Source organism: Gorilla gorilla, chromosome 8, assembly GCF_029281585.2.
Source record: "Gorilla gorilla gorilla isolate KB3781 chromosome 8, NHGRI_mGorGor1-v2.1_pri, whole genome shotgun sequence".
In the NCBI taxonomy this organism is placed as follows: domain Eukaryota; kingdom Metazoa; phylum Chordata; class Mammalia; order Primates; family Hominidae; genus Gorilla; species Gorilla gorilla.
The window spans coordinates 131,818,368-131,835,946 of record NC_073232.2 but is presented as its reverse complement, the minus strand read 5'-3'; the positions used below and the strand labels follow the sequence as shown (position 1 = coordinate 131,835,946).

At 48.9% G+C, this 17,579-nt stretch overlaps 1 protein-coding gene across 2 annotated transcripts in view; it reads left to right on the top strand.

Annotated features, from left to right (window-relative positions):
* Positions 1–1,033: 1,033 nt before the first annotated feature.
* Positions 1,034–17,579, top strand: part of RGS10 (regulator of G protein signaling 10) — a 43,320-nt gene continuing 26,774 nt past the window's right edge. The window contains exons 1-2 of one of the 2 annotated variants that reach the window (XM_031015704.3): positions 1,034–1,377; positions 16,506–16,624. In XM_031015704.3, the coding sequence (XP_030871564.1) occupies positions 1,329–1,377; positions 16,506–16,624 (168 nt within the window). In that variant the 5' untranslated portion in view covers positions 1,034–1,328. Of the gene's footprint in view, positions 1,378–6,635; positions 7,513–16,505; positions 16,625–17,579 lie in introns of those variants that run through there. The other variant, XM_004050182.4, reaches the window with a different exon arrangement.

Sequence of the window (17,579 nt, the reverse complement as noted above, 5' to 3'; positions counted from 1 at the left end):
ATAGAAGATACAAAAGAAAGTGCCAAGTAGTGAAAAAAAAAAAAAAACTGCAAAAGGACGGGGGGATGGGGGGGGAGGGCGACTGGGGAACGGTTTGGAAAAATAGCAATTAGTACAGCTAAAAATAAAGACCAATTTAGAGACAAAGCCAGATACACAAGGAGAAAAATAAAACTCGCCAGAAAGACAATTTCTTGCAAACCAAATGTTCAAGAAAACGGGGGCTAATGACATCCCCTCTGGGGCTGCTCCATAGAAGAAATGAAATAATAGGAGACCGTAGAGCGCTCAGCGCCCAGCAGGTGACGCCGTGGGGGCTTGAGTGGTCCCGGTAGTGGAGCCTGAAGGCCCTGCCAGAGGCAGTGCCCACGTGTCCCCAAAGTTAGAAAAGTGTCCCGAGAGCGCGGTGTGCGGGACAGAGCACCGCCCGGCGCAGGAACCGGGGGGTTCCTGCAGAATCCTCTCAGATCTCCCCGAGTCCTGGCGCCCGCGCGGCACGGCCGGGGAGAGGGCGCCCACCCGCGGCGGCTCGGCTAGCTCAGCGCACGCGCCCTGGGGACGCCCCACCCGCATTCGCGGGGCGGGAAGGCGCAGCGCCCACGAAGTTGAGGAGCAGCCAGGCCCCAGCAGGCGGGGATCCTGGTGACGAGGAGGCAAAGGCCACAGGCTGGGCCGCGCCCGGACTCTGCAGAACCGCGAGGCCTAGGCTTCCCAGCCTGTGACCCGGGAGGGGAGCCCGCCCGCCCGCCACCTGCGAAGGCTCGCTGAGAGCCCTGAAGCGCGGTGCGCCCGCGGCGCCGTGCCAGTTTCTCCGGGGCTACAGGGAGAAGGCGGGAGACCGCGATGGGCGCGGGAGCTTGAAGCTGGGCGGGGCGGGCCGGGGCGGCATCTCAGGCGAGGGCCAGGGACCCCGGGACGCGCTAACCGCCTCCGCGGGGCTACTAAGTTCCCGGCGGCGCGGGCTCCCTCTGGGCCAGTGCACCCTATCCCAGGCGCGGGGCAGACCCTGGGCGATCGAGGGTCACCCGGGGCTGCCCTGCCCTGCCCCGCCCGGGCACCCCGGAGCGGAACCGCGAGTCCCCACCGGTGGGGGCGGGCAGGGCGCACTGAGCGCGCCACGCGGCGCCTGGCTAGGAGGAGGGCGGCGGGCGGGGACCTAGAGCTCCGGGGCGGTGCTGAGCCCGCTCCTCCTCCTTGCCCTCCTCCTCCTCCTCCTCCTTGCTCTCCTCCTCCTCCTCCTCCTCGCCCTCCTCCTCCTCCTCGCCTTCCTCCGGCTCAGCCGCCGCGCCGCCGGGCTGCTCCTTCTTCCTCCTTGGGCGCCCGCGGCGATGTTCAACCGCGCCGTGAGCCGGCTGAGCAGGAAGCGGCCGCCGTCAGGTAAGCGGCTCCGGGGGCCCGCGGGCTCGGGGTCGGGGCGCCGTTTCGCCCGCCCGGCCTCCTGCCCTCCCTCTTGTGCTCGGGCGCGGCTCGGTGGTACCTCCCAGACTGGAGCCCCGGCCGACGGCACCACTTCTCCCCGCTGGGTACCGCACCTTCGCGGTCCCAGCCGCGACGGGAGCGCAGAGCTCCTCCGGGAGCCCAGGGGAGGAAGTTTGGCTGAAAGAGGAACAGCCGCAGTTTTCTTTTTAGTGATGGTCTGGGAGAAAAAGGAGCGCCCCAAATCTCCAAACATTGGAGGTGACATGGGGCTCCAGATTCCGAAAGCAGAACGGCGCGCGGGCTTCTCCCTCCGTGACGCTCTCCGCCTCCGCTGCGGGCGTGGGTGGAAGGATGCCGAGCGCCCGGGGGAGCACGGCTGGACCCGGGCATCCGACTGGGCCCCTGGGCCTGGGGCGTCGGGAGCCTTCGCTTCTGCCGCGAGGAGCCAAAAGGTGGGATCGCGAGGGTGGCGGAACCCCAGGATGGAGAAGGGCACTTCTGCGGTCCGAGCCAGCGAAGTTCTGACGTTACGAAGGATTCGCCTTGGCTGTCACTTTGGGCCAGCCTGAGCCACGATCTGGGGCAACTTGATAGGACAAAGACCCCACGGTGAAGGTGGAGCTATGCCCTTGATTCCGGTCCTTCCACCCTTTTACTCATCACAATAGCTACGACCTGTGCAGGCCTTTGGGTGCGCCAAGGGCTTTGTCCACCGCGTTGGGTGAACTCTCCCTTCACCCCTAGGACAACCCGGTGAGTGAGGAGGGAGCGGAAGCCAGGCGCTGTTAGGTAACTTGCCCCAGTCACGCTCCGCAGGTGACGGGGAGGCTTTCAAACCCAGGTTCCCCTGACTCTGAAGTTCGGGGGCTTTGCCGGGCTTCCCACGCCAAGATTCACTTTTGCTTGGCGCTCAGAGTCCCAACGCGTTGGTGCATTTCCTTTCTGCTCCTGGTGTTTTATGAGGGACATTGTGGTTTAGAGACTGGGACCAGACTGGCTGGATCCGAATCTCACCTTCGCCATATTCACCAGCCGTGGGACCTTTCTGCAGAATGAGGGTCTGCAAAATGGGAATAACAGTAGCTACTCGCCTTTTAAAGTACTTAATTGGAACCTGTCTCCCATCCATCAGGTTTTGCAAATTATTGTATTTAATATGTAGGATTTCATAGGGTTGTTGTAATGATCTTACATTGTTGCCCGGCAAGTACTAAGTGCTCCATTAGCGTTAGTGGTCATGTAAACCTTTTTGTGTTGCATGTGAGTCAAAGAATTCCCTTGTGGGTGTTAATGTTAACCATTCTCTATGGTTGGCACAGGCCTGTGGAGCGCTGCTCAGAGCCTGGACTCGAATTAAACTCTTGGTTCTAACCTTGACTCTGTCATTCAGCAACACTGGGCAAATTACTTGATCTCTCTGTGCCTCCGTTTCAGTGATGTGCTGGAGCTGGCTCAAACTGGCTGGCAAGAGCCAGTTGCCAAATATTCAAAAAGTTTGGAAACTGGTTGTAAACCATAGGTAGCTTGAAAGTAGTTATGATGGGATATTTACATCATGAAAATCAACAAAGCTAAAAATGAAGGCTTCATTTTGACTCAGGAGAGCTGATGTTCCAGCACCTTTCTCCACCTGCAAAGTGGGTTTCACAGGGTTATGGGATTAAATACTCAAAACCATATGAAGCCCCTAGTACAATGTGTGGCACATAATAAAAGTGTAATAATTAGTAGCTTTTCTCCCTTTTGCCTGTTATAAATAGAGCTGCTATGAATAGCCCTGTACACATTACTTATTACTTTAGATTGCTTTTGGGTTGAAGACTGACAGATAGAACCATTGTATCCTGGGAGATACATGGATTTGGGGTGATTTTGCATGTAGCCAGGTTGCACCCCAAAAAGGCTGAAGGCAGTTTTAGGGAACAAATTGTTTCAGGGCAACAAATTTTAAACCTCATAAAATGTGGTTACATCACTGATAGAAAAGTCAGTCTCAGGCCGGGCTCAGTGGCTCACACCTGTGATCCCAGCACTTTGGGAGGCTGAGGCAGGAGGATTGCTTGAGCCCAGGAGTTCCAGATAAGCCTGGGAAACATGGCAAAACCCCATCTCTGCAAAAAAATTAAAAAATTAGCCAGGCATGGTGGGCGTGCCTGTAGTCCCAGCTCCTTAGACGGCTGAAGTGAAAGGATGGCTTGAGCCTGGGAGGTTGAGGCTGCAGTGAGCTTAGATCGTGCCACTGCACTTCACCCTGGGTGACAGAGTGAGATCCAAAGAAAAGGAAAGAAGGAAGGAAGGAAGGAAGGAAGAAAGAAGGAAGGAAGGAAGGAAGATCAGCCACTAAACGTCATGGATTGGTACTGGATGCCTCAACTCCAATAGCCTGATTTTCTTTGGAATTGTAGGTGTAGGGTCTTTCCCCATTATGGAAAATAACGTAAGTTCTTGCCTGACTGGTCATCACCACCCAGCCGTGTGAAAAGAAGAAGCCTAGTGAGAAAGGGGTCATTTGGGCCTGGGGGCCGAGGTACTGAGAAGACAGCCAAGTGATTTTTGGGACCCTGTACTGAATTTTTTTTTTTTTTTTTTTTTTTTTGTAATTTTGAATTATTTTTCTTAAAGAGGATCCTCAAATTGTATAAACTTCAGGCTCCACAAAAGCCAGAGCTGCTCCTGCAGGACCCCTGATTTGGACCTGGCTGTGGTCCTGTCTCCCCCAGTACCTTCTATTTTACACTTTTCCTGCCTTTCAGCAAAATCTCACTGGAGACACTGTCTTTCCGCGGAGGATTTTGAGTTCCTAACCCCTCCTTCCAAGGTTCAGAGTGGGATTTCCTTATTCTTCCTGAGGTTTCTCAAAGTGTGTTCCACCCGTCCTGTGGGTTCAGGAGGGCTTTGATAAAGTGCAGCTTCTCAGGCCTTGCCCAGACTGATTCAGTGTTGGGGACTGTAGGTGGGGCTTGTCTTTGACAAGCACCCCAGAGAATTCTCAGGCCAGTGAAATGTGAGGGTCCCCCAACGGGATTCTGTCCACTCACCCTGCCCAGTTATCAACCTTGCATTGTTGATAGCTGAAATATGCCCATCTGAGATGCCAAGCTGAAGCCATCCGACTCCCTACCCCTGCAGCTGCACCCAGGGGTGACCTCTCAGGGGAATTCCCACCCTGCCGGGCAGGTTTCGGCCGTCCCCTCGGGCCTGTCATACAGGATCCGATTAAACCCTTGGGAACAGTTTTAAGTTTATGGCTGGGCTTGTTTTATTTAAAGATGACAGTTTGCACAGCAATTTAATGTCTTTGTTTTAACAACTCGGCAGCAGGGTAGCCTTGGCAGCTGGGGCAACTTTCTCTGCAGAATATCACTGGCCTAGGCCTGCGGGGACAGAGGGGCCGGCCGAAGGGCCTTGTTTTCTATAGGTGTGGTCAGCTTATGAGCCAGTTGAGCCTCTGGGACCTGCTCTGGTCACCACCTAGTGCAGCCCGTAGCCTGGTGGGTGTGAGGTGCTCACTGTGTTTTATCTGTGTTGGCTGATTTGTATTTGATGTGATGTCTCCTTTCTTCGTGGTTAGAAAATGTAGATGCCTGGCATGGCCATTTCCTAGGGCTTCCTGGGTGAACTGAGTCACTTCCCTCCCTGGGTGGAGTGAGTCCCCGGATGCTGGGCTCTGGGAACCTGTTGCTTAAACTGCACTAAATTTATGCCCCCAAGTTTCTTCTGCTTCCCCCAGATAGCTCTTTGCTGCAGCAGCCTGCGGGTGGCAGCAGGAGCGGAGGGGGCCCCAGCAGGCAGCAGCAGTGGCCCCTTGATAAGAGCTGTCAGGCGGCATCCGCTGGAGTGAGACAGTCCCTTGCAGACTTGTGGGGACAAATTTCCCTTCCAAGCAAGTTCCCATCTGTCAAGAGCCCTGCTAAGCACCCTCAGGTCCACCTTGCTGCCCCGCTGCCTGGTGGGGGACCCCTTATCTGACTGAGTCCTTCCCAGCCCCATTTTTCCTGCTCCCTACTCTACCCCTGGAGGGACTGGACAATACTCCCTCTGTGCCTTTGCTCCCCCAGGTGTCCTTTGTCCTGTCCCAAAGCCTGGGTCCCCCTGCTCCAACAGACACACCCTTCTAGGCCTCGCTGCCTCCCACCCTCCGTGCTTGACAGAGCAGCTTGTCTGAGCAGGAGGGAATCATTTCATTTCTCCCTCAAGGGCTGCAGAGGCCACTAAGGGGCAGGGACTTGTCCGGAGGCACCCATTTCTGAAGGGGCAGAGAACTCAAGTCTTGGACCCAAGTCCACGGCCACCTAAACACAACAACCATTTAGTGACTTTGCTAAAATATATTTAGAGAATGAATGTGGAGCTGACAACTTTCCTCCCTTCCTCCATCCCTCTCTCCTCCACTCCCTCCCTCCCTTCCTTCTTCCCTCCCTCCTTCCCTCCCTTCCTTCTTTTCTGTAGTCAGGACATTAGAAACAAACAAAGCCATCATCAAACACCTTTATCATTTCACACAGAAAAGGACATTCTAACACCCCCAATAGTAGGAAAGATATAATCTCAGGTAAAGAGCTGTCCTGATCCACAGAATCTTCTAGAGGTTGTCGCTCCTGGGGAGAGACACTGGGCACCTGAGGGACAGAGGTGTGAGGAAGACTATTATACCACACTCCCTTTTGTATGTCCCGCACTGTGCCCCATGTAAAGAAATGTAGTGATCTATTTCAAAGCAAAAGCAAAACAAGCAACCCAAGACTGTCTTTCCTCTACCAGCACAGTTCACTTGGTAAATATTTCCTAGTCTTCCTTCTCGTTTATTTGGGGACTAGTGAAGAAAACCTCCTACCAGCCCGTGGCACTGTGGGCAGGCGGCCACCTGGGAACCCCTGGCCTCCTCTCCTCAATTCATTTTAAGTTCTGTGAGAAAATAGGCCCCACCTTTCATTTCTGGCATCTTTCTCTGTGTTTTTCTCTCCAGCCAGACAACCTGGGGTTGCATCCCAGCTCATCCACTTCCTTGCTTGCTTCTTTGTAGCAAATTATTTATCATCTCTGTGCCTCAGTTTCCTGATCTGTAAAATGGGGCCCTTGAGGAAACTAGCTTGCAAGGATTGTTGCAAAGTTTCGATGGGATATAGTAAGTGCTCAGTAAATGTCAACTTTTCTTTTTCTTTTTTTTTTTTTTTGAGACGGAGTTTCACTCTTGTTGCCCACGCTGGAGTGCAATGGCGCAATCTCGGCTCACGGCAACCTCTACCTCTGGGGTTCAAGCCATTCTCCTGCCTCAGCCTCCTGAGTAGCTGGGATTGCACGCATGCACCACCACGCCTGGCTAATTTTGAGTTTTTAGGTTTCTCCACATTGGTCGGGCTGGTCTCAAACTCCCGACCTCAGGTGATCTGCCTGCCTCGGCCTCCCAAAGTGCTGGGATTACAGGCGTGAGCCACCACGCCTGGCCTCAACTATTTTTAATAGCTATCCGTCCTCCTTTCTGTGCCCTCTACCCTTAGCCTGGTGCCTGGCTTTGCTCATTCCTTAGAAAATGTTTATCACTGTAAAATATATACTTGAGTGCCAGACATCATGCTGACCCTGAGGAAGATGCAGCCCTTGCTTTCAAGAAATGCACCATCCACCTGACTGACCCTGGAGGAAAAAGTCATTTACTTTGCCTCGAGGGAGGGTGCGGGACAGATTGAGGCAGAGTAGGAGGGTGAGGGCAGCTTTACGCAGAAATGTCAGGCCCCAGAGGACACACAGGGGCTTCTGGAAGTGGAGAAAATCGATGACAGGGTCTTTGTTTTCAGGCTAGGGCTGCTGGGCCATTTTCTTTTTTCTGGCCTTTGCCTAGAAAGTGGAGAGTCTAAGGAGGCTACAAATAACAGTTTGGCGTTCTTATTTCCTTCCCTCTAGTAGAAACTGGAAACCAGTGGCCATCTGTTGTTTAGTCCACTTAAAAGAGGATGTTGAGACTTGTTTTTTCTTCGGACCCAAGGGTGCTCGGGAGCCCTCCAGTCTCTGCCTTTCTCACACAAGGCGTCTCTGGGAAGGCAGTGGATTGTTGGTCTGCGTGGAACTTCTCAGGTGGACACCAGAGCATGGAACGTAAGGAATCGCCCCCACCCCTTTCCATGTCCGCAGTTTGCCTGTCGCCTTGGCCCTGGGCGGGGCAGGGGCTGGGAAGAGTGTGCTGTGAGGACACAGAGGTGCACAGGTGACTGTGGAAGGGCCAGTAGGAGCACTTGGCTTTCTGTGAGTCCCGAACCCTCGTGTGAAAACGCCACGATGCCCTTTCTGAGTGGAGCCAACCCTCTGCCACCAGCTTTCCTGCTCCTGACTTGGATGCTGGCTATTACTATGATTATTGAAAAACTTTTTTCACTTTTGATGTTATTTCCTGCTAACTGCAGTTCAATCAGATCTCCCTGGCAGGGGAATTGCATGCAGGTGGGGTAGTTATTCTCAGCAGCTAGATACTGGAGCCGATAAACACTTAAGTAATATTTAGATACGATGTTTCCATGACCCAGTTTCTCTGGAGCCTTACACAGATCACCAGTTGTAACAAAATGACTCTCTGATTCTAAATTGGGAGGACTTTTTAAAAAATGTAATACACTTGATGTGGTATAGGTGACAAGAGGTTTTAAATAAGTTTTGTGGGGTGTGTACTTTCTTTGAAACTTCATTACAAAGTAGAGTATTTGTGTACAGTGTGTGTGTGCACGCCTGTGCATGTGAGTTGTACCAAACCACTTTGGAATTTAGGGTTAATATCTCTGCGTTTTCCTGGACTTGAATGTTTAATAGCCTGTGAGTTTGGGGGAGTACTTAGGACAAACCTTCTGAGGATGTAAGTTGACTCTGCTGTTGAGGAAACTGGATAGTGAGATATTACTAAAATATTATTTGACTTGGAGAAATTGTCTATGCAGGATGATTACACAGACCTTCCTGCAAATTAACAGCAGAAATCCATGCTGTGAGCATTCATCTCCGATGAGTGTTACAGATGCCTTTTGAGTATGGATTTCCAAGGAATTAATGTCTGGAGAAGGTCTCTGTTAGATATGACATCATAGCATCTATAAATAATGCATCATAAAATAAACTGCAAGGAACCAGCCCCAGCCATCTGCACCGTGATGCTTCACCCATCCTTGAAATAATGGCTTTTACTGACGCCAGAAGCCACATAGGACAGCATAATCATAAATGGAAAACGCATATACATTGTGTTTGTGTGCTGGATGATTCCACCTGGTCCTATGTGACTTTTTTTTTTTTTTTTTCCTGCATGGATTGGACTCTTAACAGTTTTCTGTTTTTTCCCCAAAGTGTGATTGTTCTTGGTCTCTTAAAGGCTGTTGTGTTCTGGCCACTGTGAGTATAAAGATCAGCAGATATAAAAGCTAAAAATGGCAGTAGAGCCCTTGGTAAAGAGCGTGTACTCTGGAGCAGGAGTACCTGGGTTTGGGCTGTGATTTCCCATTTTCTAGCTGGGACCCTTGTAAGTTACTGTGCCTCAGTTTCTTCATCTGCAAAGTGGAAATAATACTAACCACGTCAGTAGGTTATTGTGAGAACTGAATGATTTAATTCAGGTAAAAGCTTGGAACGGTACCCAGCACACTGTAAATCATTTGCAAGTTTTTCTTTTTTCTTTTTATTTTTTTGAGACAGAGTCTTGCTCTGTCACCAGGCTGGAGTGCAGTGGCTTGATCTCGGCTCACTGCAACCTCCGCCTCCCAGGTTCAAGCAATCCTCCTGCTTCAGCCTCCCGAGTAGCTGGAACTACAGGCGTGCACCACCACACCTGGCTAATTTTTTGTATTTTTAGTATCGATGGGGTTTCATCATGTTGGCCAGGATGGTTTCGATCTCTTGACCTCGTGATCTGCCTGCCTCGGCCTCCCAAAGTGCTGGGATTACAGGCGTGAGCCACCGCGCCAACCTTTTTTTTTTTTTTTTGAGACAGAGTCTCGCTCTGTCACCCAGGCTGGAGTGTAGTGGCACGATCTCGGCTGACTGCAACCTCCGCCTCCTGGGTTCAAGCAATTCTTCTGCCTCAGCCTCCCGAGTAGCTGAGACTATAGGCATGTGCTACCATGCCTGGCTAATTTTTGTAATTTTAGTAGAGACAGGGTTTCATCATATTGTTCAGGCTGGTCTTGAACTCCTGACGTCGTGATCCGCCTGCCTCGGCCTCCCAAAGTGCTGGGATTACAGACATGAGCCACAGTGCCTGGCCTTTTTATTAATTAATTTATTTATTTTAAGACAGATTCTTGTTTTGTTGCTCAGGCTGGAGTGCAGTGGTGTGATCTCAGCTCACTGCAACCTCCGCCTCCTGGGTTCAAGTGATCCTCCTGTCTCAGCCTCCCGTGTAGCTGGGGATTACAGGAGTGCACCACCATACCCGGCTAATTTTTGTATTTTTTGTAGAGACGTGGTTTTGCCATGTTCCCCAGGCTGGTCTTGAATGCCTGGCCTCAAGTGATCCACCCACCTCGGCCTCCCAAAGTGCTGGGATTACAGGTGTGAGCCACCATGCCTGGCCCATTTGAAGTATTAACATTATTATTAGCTAATGACAGAGTAGTCTGAAAATAAATTTGCTGAAAAATACATATTTTGCATGCAAAAAATTTGAAGATCTAAAATGATTTAAAGAGCCCAGGAGCTAAGAAAACAAAATGAAACACCAAAAACTTTTATTCACTGCAAAAATGTTTTACAGCTGAAGTAAACAATGACAACAAAAATAAAACAGCATGATAAAATTGAAACAAACAAATATCACAAGCAGGTCTTCCCTAGCTGGAGAGATCGTGAAGCTGCTGGAGAACATGCTTGACATTTTTTCCACCTATTCATGTCAGTCCTGCTTTCTTGTGTAATCTGTCTGAAATGGAAACTTTTATCAATGAAAAGGGATAGAAGTATGTTGCAACTTTGTGGATCCAGGTACCAGAAGTTGGGCAGCTGGGAAATCTTGGTTTTGCTTTATTCTTAAGTTCAGAGGTAAACCTGCTTTGCTATTGAGAAAGAGTATTTATTTCTTCTAATATTACTGGACTGGTTGTAACATTTATGTATGTATGTATGTATATATGTATGTATGTATGTATTTACTTACTTACTTTAACCTGCTTCCCCTTCCACCTTGGTTGTTAACATTTTTTTCTTTTTTTTTTTTAACTTTTTTTCCCTAAGACGGAGTCTCTCTCTGTCACCCAGGCTGGAGTGCAGTGGCGCAATCTCAACTCACTGCAACTTCCGCCTCCCGGGTTCAAACAGTTCTCCTGCCTCAGCCTCCTGAGTAGCTAGGATTACAGGCGTGTGCCACCACGCCCGGCTAATTTTTGTATTCCATGTTGGCCAGGCAGGTTTTGAACTGACCTCGTGATCTGTCTGCCTCAGCCTCCTAAAGTGCTGGGATTATAGGTGTGAGCCGCTGCACCCGGCCTCTTTTCTTTTTTTATGATTTTTTTTTTTTTTTTTTTTTTGAGACAGCGTCTGGCTCTGTCACCCAGGCTGGAGTGCAGTGGCGCAATATCGGCTCACTGTAGTTTCTGCTTCCTGGGCTCGAGTGATCCTTCCACCTCAGCCTCCTGAATAGCTGGGCCTACAGGCCCATACCACCATGACCAGCTAATTTTTGTGGTTTTTTTGGTTTGTTTGTTTTTGTTTTATTTTGTTTTGTTTGAGACAGAGTCTTGCCCTGTCACCCAGGCTGGAGTGCAGTGGTGCCATCTCGGCTCACTGCAACCTCCACCTCCTGGGTTCAAGTAATTCTCCTGCCTCAGCCTCCCAAGTAGCTGGGATTACAGGTGCGCACCACCACTCCAGGCTAATTGTTTGTATCTTTAGTAGAGACAGGGTTTCACCATGTTGGCCAGGCTGATCTCGAACTCCTGACTTTGTGATCTGCCCACCTCGTCCTCCCAAAGTGCTGGTGTGAGTTGCCATGCCTGGCCTAATTTTTGTATTTTTTGTGGAGACGGGATTTCACCATGTTGCCCAGGCTGGTCTTGAACTCCTGAGCTCAAGCAATCTGCCTGCCTTGGCCTCCCAAAGTGCTGGTATTACGGGCATGAGCCACCGCGCCCATGGGTCGTAACTGAGCTGAGATGGCTTAGGAATTCATTACTTAGTGTGTCCCCTGAGCAGGGGACCCTGAGTTGCGGAAGTGCCCTCAGCCTAAGGGCTATCCCTGTCTGCTCAGTCATATTGGAGGCTGGGGATAGTGACTTGGAAAAGAGAGATGCCACTGGGTGAGTGGAGTTTGCAAATGCTGTCTCATCAAGATCTGTCTATACTGATATCAGTCAAGATGGATTTGAAAAGGGTGGGGTGCCATAGCCAAAAGCCTTAAACTCGAAAGACAGTCAGGAAGTCTTAGAAAAATTCAAACCAACATTTTTGGGGAAAATAAAAACTTATGACAGATAGAGAGCAGGTATCTCAGATAGAAGGATCTTCTATTCCACTTATGGGGACAGAAGGTGAGCAAAAAGGCAAGAAGGAATTGCTCTTTATCTAGAGCACCATAGCTGGAAAACCAATACCCATGGCTATAAAAAGCAGCTCCATCTTGGCATACTTTCTGACCCATCCCTGAAAACTCCATGCTCTTCTGTAATAGTGTCAATTGTTAATGTATTTCATGGCATATGATATAAGGGAGATCTTAGCCCAGGAGACCATGGAATGGAAGGGCCCATCGGTTTTCTAACTATGTTCCCAGGAGCCCTGGGATTCTGCAGACATGGCCCTGGTGAGGACAGCTGACCTCCCATACAGGTCCCAGTATTGGGTCCATCCAGTGATTCATTAGCTGCACCATCTTGGATAGGTCATTCTATCTTCTGGATTTTTGCTTCTCAGTCTATAAAATGAGGTGGTGGGGGAGGTGGGGCTGGACCGCATTAGTGTGTTTTGAGTTGTAAAACTTTTTGTTCAAATGAAAACAGACACATAAACCTAATATGCAAAAGTGATTAGAGTATGAAATAAAGGGTGGGGGATGGCAGTCGTCTGACGGTGAGGTCAGCTCTTTTAACTCTCAGACATTCTGTTGGCTAAATGGTGATCTACTGTGTGTATTTATTTGCAAGACAGCGTGGCAGTGAAAACCCAAACATGGTCTGGTTTATTATGGAAGAGAATGTCAAGAGTTTTGGAATCCTTTCAGACCAAGGTTGAAAACTTATGGCCAAAGTGGTTCTGCCATGGCAAGAGAAATTTGCAGCTGCCTAGATTGTTCCTGGAACAGTGAACTTGTGTCTCTAGATTTATTTACTTAAGAGAAGATCTGCTGGGGAAATGGAGTAAACTGTCAAACTGTATTCTCTGGGCAAAGAGCAGAAGAGTAAATTAGTGGAATGCTTGGCAGAATGAACCCTGCTGCAGAAATTTCTTGTAATAATGATCTTTTAATTGGATTTATACTTTGTTGGAAAGAAACTCAGTGTTCAGGAGCTTGCCACTGCAGCATTTACAAAGAGAACAGGGAACTAATTTAATACCCAGGAACTGGAGGGTCACTTTAGAAAAGCATCAGCTCCATTTGGTGATGTGTTTAAGTGAGTTTCCTTCATGGTTAGAAGAAAGGATTTGTCCCAAATAATTCTCTTATGTACTCTATTGCCAATGAGCACTGAAGCATGGTCCCTGCTGGGTTTCTGGGTTTCTGCTTTATTGATGATTGATTGATTGAGGCAGGGTGTTGCTGTCATCCAGGCTGGAGTACAGTGGCCCAATCATGGATCACTGCAGCCTTGAACTCCTGGGCTCAAGCTATCCTCCCGCCTGAGTCTGTCAAATAGCTGGGACTAAAGGCACATGCCACTATGCCCAGCTAAATTTTGTATTTTTTGTACACACAGGATTTCACTATGTTGCCTAGGCTCGTCTTGAACACCTGAGCTTGAGTGATCTGCCCACCTGGGCCTCCCAAAGTGCTGGGGTTATAGGTGTGAACCACCGTGCCCAGCCTAGTTTTTAAATATTTTATAGAGATGGGGTCCCAGTATGTTACTCAAGCTGGTCTTGAACTCCTGAGATCAAGCCATCCTCCTGTCTCAGCCTCCCAAGTTATTTGGATTACAGGCGTGAGCCACTGTGCCCAGCTGGCCTGGTTCTAATTTAGCTCATGTCATCTGGTGAATGTCTAAAATCCTGGTAGTTTCCCCAGGTGCTTGGATTCGGAGTCCCAGGGGATCAAGAAGTCAACATGTATTGACCCCCCATAGAACATCAGAGATCACAGGAGCTGTTACTGTTAAGTAAGTCCAGTGTGCTCTGATACAGATTTTCTCCAAAACCATTTTTAGCTGTGTGGCCCCCTAGCTGTTTGCAGCAATTAATATTTATGAGACTTTATTTAAAAAAATATATCATTTAGAGGTGATTTGCTTTGCTGATTTATTTATTTATTTATTTAATCAGATGGAGTCTCGCTCTGTCACCAGGCTGGAGTGCAGTGGTGCAATCTCAGCTCACTGCCACCTCCGCCTCCCGGGTTCAAGCAATTCTCCTGCCTTAGCCTCCCTAGTAGCTGGGATTATAGACATCCACCACCATGCCCAGCAAATTTTTGTATTTTTAGTAGAGACAGGGTTTCACCATGTTGGCCATGATGGTCTCGATCTCTTGACCTTGCGATCTGCCTGCCTTGGCCTCCCAAAGTGCTGGGATTACAGGAGTGAGCCACCTCGCCCGGCCTTGCTGATTTCTTAATTAAAAGTTAATTTTCTCCTAGATTTGAACTTTTTTTTATAGAAACATGTCTCTAGCTTTGGAAAGAAAAAAAGTCAATGGGGAAAAAAGTGTTAGTTATAGAAGTAGTTTGCTTGATAGATGGTTATTTTAGAGATGGGGAGAAAGGAGCTCACATTTATTGAGCATCTACTGTGTCCCAGGTGTGCTGCTAGGTGCCTGATGTGCTTCCATTTTTGAATCCTTATGATAACCAAGAGATGGGGGATGATTTTCAAATATACACAAGAATTTTGCCCAAGATCCTATAGTTTTGAATTGGGGAAACTGGGTTTTTTGTTTTGTTTTGTTTTGTTTCGTCTGAGTTGGAGTTTCGCTCTTGTCACCCAGACTAGAGTGCAGCAGCATGATCTTGGCTCACTGCAACCTCCGCCTCCCAGGTTCAAATGATTCCCCTGTCTCAGCCTCCCAAGTAGCTGGGACTACAGGCACCCACCACCACACCCAGCTATTTTTTTTTATTTTTAGTACAGACGGGGTTTCACCATGTTGGCCAAGCTGGTCTTGAACTCCTGACCTCAAGTGATCCACCCGCCTCAGCCCCTTAAAGTGCTAGGATTACAGGCGTGAGCCCCCGTGCCCGGCCAGGAAACTGGGTTTTGAACCTGGCCCCATCTGAAGTGACATTCCGTGGTTCTTCCTTGACTCCAGGAAGGGATCACATGCCATAGAATAAAGCATGCTTTCATTGTTCCCTCCTCCTACAGGCAAGTGGCCAAAGTGTGTTATTTGGAGATTCCCTGTTCCTCCCAGGAGACTTCTCAGTGTCGTGAGTCAGAGAGTACAGTGGAAGATGTGCAGATGCAAAGAGTTTTCATCCATTCTCTCTGTGCACCAAAATGTAAGAGGGTTGCCAAAAACCTCAGGCATCAGGATAATGATATTTATTTATTTATTTATTATCATTATTTTTAGATGGAATCTTGCTCTGTCGCCCAGGCTGGAGCGCAGTGGTGTGATCTTGGCTCACTGCAACCTCCACTTCCTGGGTTCAAGCATTTCTCCTGCCTCAGCCTCTCAAGGAGCTGGGATTACAGGTGTATGCCACCACACCCAACTAATTTTTATATTTTTAGTAGAGATGAGGTTTCACTCCTGACCTCTGGTGACCTGCCTGCCTTGGCCTCCCAAAGTGCTGGGATTACAGGTGTGAGCCACTGCACACAGCCTATAAATGATATTTAATGCAGTGTTTTAAAAGATCAAAATTAATACAAAAACATCCGTAATGAACAAATATCCGAAGTTTAAATAAAGTCAGGAAAAATAACAGTGTGATGCTGAGCCATATTGGGCCCTGAAGCAAAAGGAAAAATCAGCATAACCGATCCTGTCTTTATTTAAAATTTGGGTATTTTGTTCATCATGGATTTTTTAGCATAAATTTTGATTTTTTGAAAAAGTATTGCCTGAGGTACTGAGCGCGGTGGATCATAATCCCAGCACTTTGGGAGGCCGAGGTGGGTGGATCACCTGAGGTCAAGAGTTCGAGACCAGCCTGGCCAACATGGTAAAACCCTATCTCTATTAAGAATACAAAAATTAGCTGGGTGTGGTGGGAATCACCTATAATCTCAGCTACTTGGGAGGCTGAGGCAGGAGAATCGCTTGAATCTAGGAGGCAGAGGTTGCAGTGAGCCGAGATTGTGCTACTGCACTCCAGACTGGGAAACAGAGTGACTCTGTCAAAAACAAACAAACAAACAAAAAGAGCTATTGCCTGAAATGACATTTATCTTGATGCCTGGGTATTCTGGCAACCCTCTGACATTTTGCGCCATCACGTGAGTCCCATCCTGCAATGAGTTTTTTAATCTCTGTGCCAGATACTGAGCTAGGTGCTGGAGATACAAGATGAGGACATATAGGAGCCTTCAGACTAGTGGGAGTCAGTCATGTAAATAGTCACAACACAGCACCATAATTCTAAGTCTGTGCACAAAGCGCCATGGGGAAGCAGTTGCCGTTGAATCAAGGTTCTCTTGGAGGAGGGTTTGAGTGCGACTTGAGGGCCGCCTCCGAATTGGCCAGTGGACACAAGAGTAGGGGAAGGATTTGGTGGGAAACAGCAGGTCCCTTCATCCCTCCGAGCCTCAGTTTACCCCCATCTGTAAAATGGAGGAAATAGTAGTGCCTGCCTTACAGGGTTGTGTGACAAGAATGAGTCCATCATGTTAAGCACCTAGAACAGAGCCTGACGCATAAGTCGGTGTATGTCAGCCGTGATGGTGATGGCAGTGCTGACCATTGCATGCAGATTTCTTAAAATGACAGTGTCTGTTGGCCACATATGCAGTCTGAACTTTGCTTTGCAGACATCCACGACAGCGATGGCAGTTCCAGCAGCAGCCACCAGAGCCTCAAGAGCACAGCCAAATGGGCGGCATCCCTGGAGAATCTGCTGGAAGACCCAGAAGGCGTGAAAAGATTTAGGGTTTGTCTTTTTCATTGTTAATCGGGATGGATGCAGTGTGTGCAGAAGTTCAGATGCACACAGGGGAGAAATAGGCCAGTTCAACATTGTCTGTCAGCGTAGCACTCTCTATGCCAGCTTGAGAGTTCAGTACTGTCTATCCCAGCTTGAGGGTGAGACTTTCTCATCTGTCATGACTGTGTTGGCAACGCTGTCACAGATGGGCAGCCTGTTTCTGGTTTTTGTGTAGTGAGGTGGGAGGGGTACAGGGTGGGAGGAGAGAGAAGATACCGTGCCTATTGGTGGAGTCTGTATGAGGAATTCCCAGCTCTGGGTCTCTCTGATGTGAAGGCTTGTTCTCTCGTGCTTGGGGGATTCTCAGAATGCATTGTTGACAGAGTAAGAGGCTGGTAATGCGAACTTGGCGAAGGGACCTCCGAGAGCAGGGCTGATGAATGGGGAACTGTTGATCCCATCTAGAAATAGCTTTTCTGACCAGCAGAAGCCCCCGGTGCCAGATGGAGAACCACATGTGAATTTCAAGAATGAGTCCTGGTTACTTCTGTCTTTAAGTCTTGGGTCAGGAATAGGATGAGTCCTCATGCAGCTGGTGCCTGTTGCAGCTCCCAGGGAGGGAGTGGCAGGTGGTACTAGGCTTCTAGTTCCTGGTTGCCAGGTCACTGTGAGCAGTGTTTGCAACTCAGGAGGTCTCTGCACAGCATAGTAGCTGGCTGTGCCATGGACTGCCCAAGATCGGCCATAAGAAAACACACATACCTCCAACTTAAAATAGTTTGTATCATGGTGTCTTTAGACATACTTAATGTGCTTTCTTTTCTTTTGTTTAAAAAAAGAGCCTGATTTTAGAGGAATGTACTTTGTTTAAACACTGTCTGGAAGGAACCAATATATCTTCCACTTTAATTTACTTTTTGGTAATTTATTGTCAGCTTAGAAATATGAGTACATTCCTGCT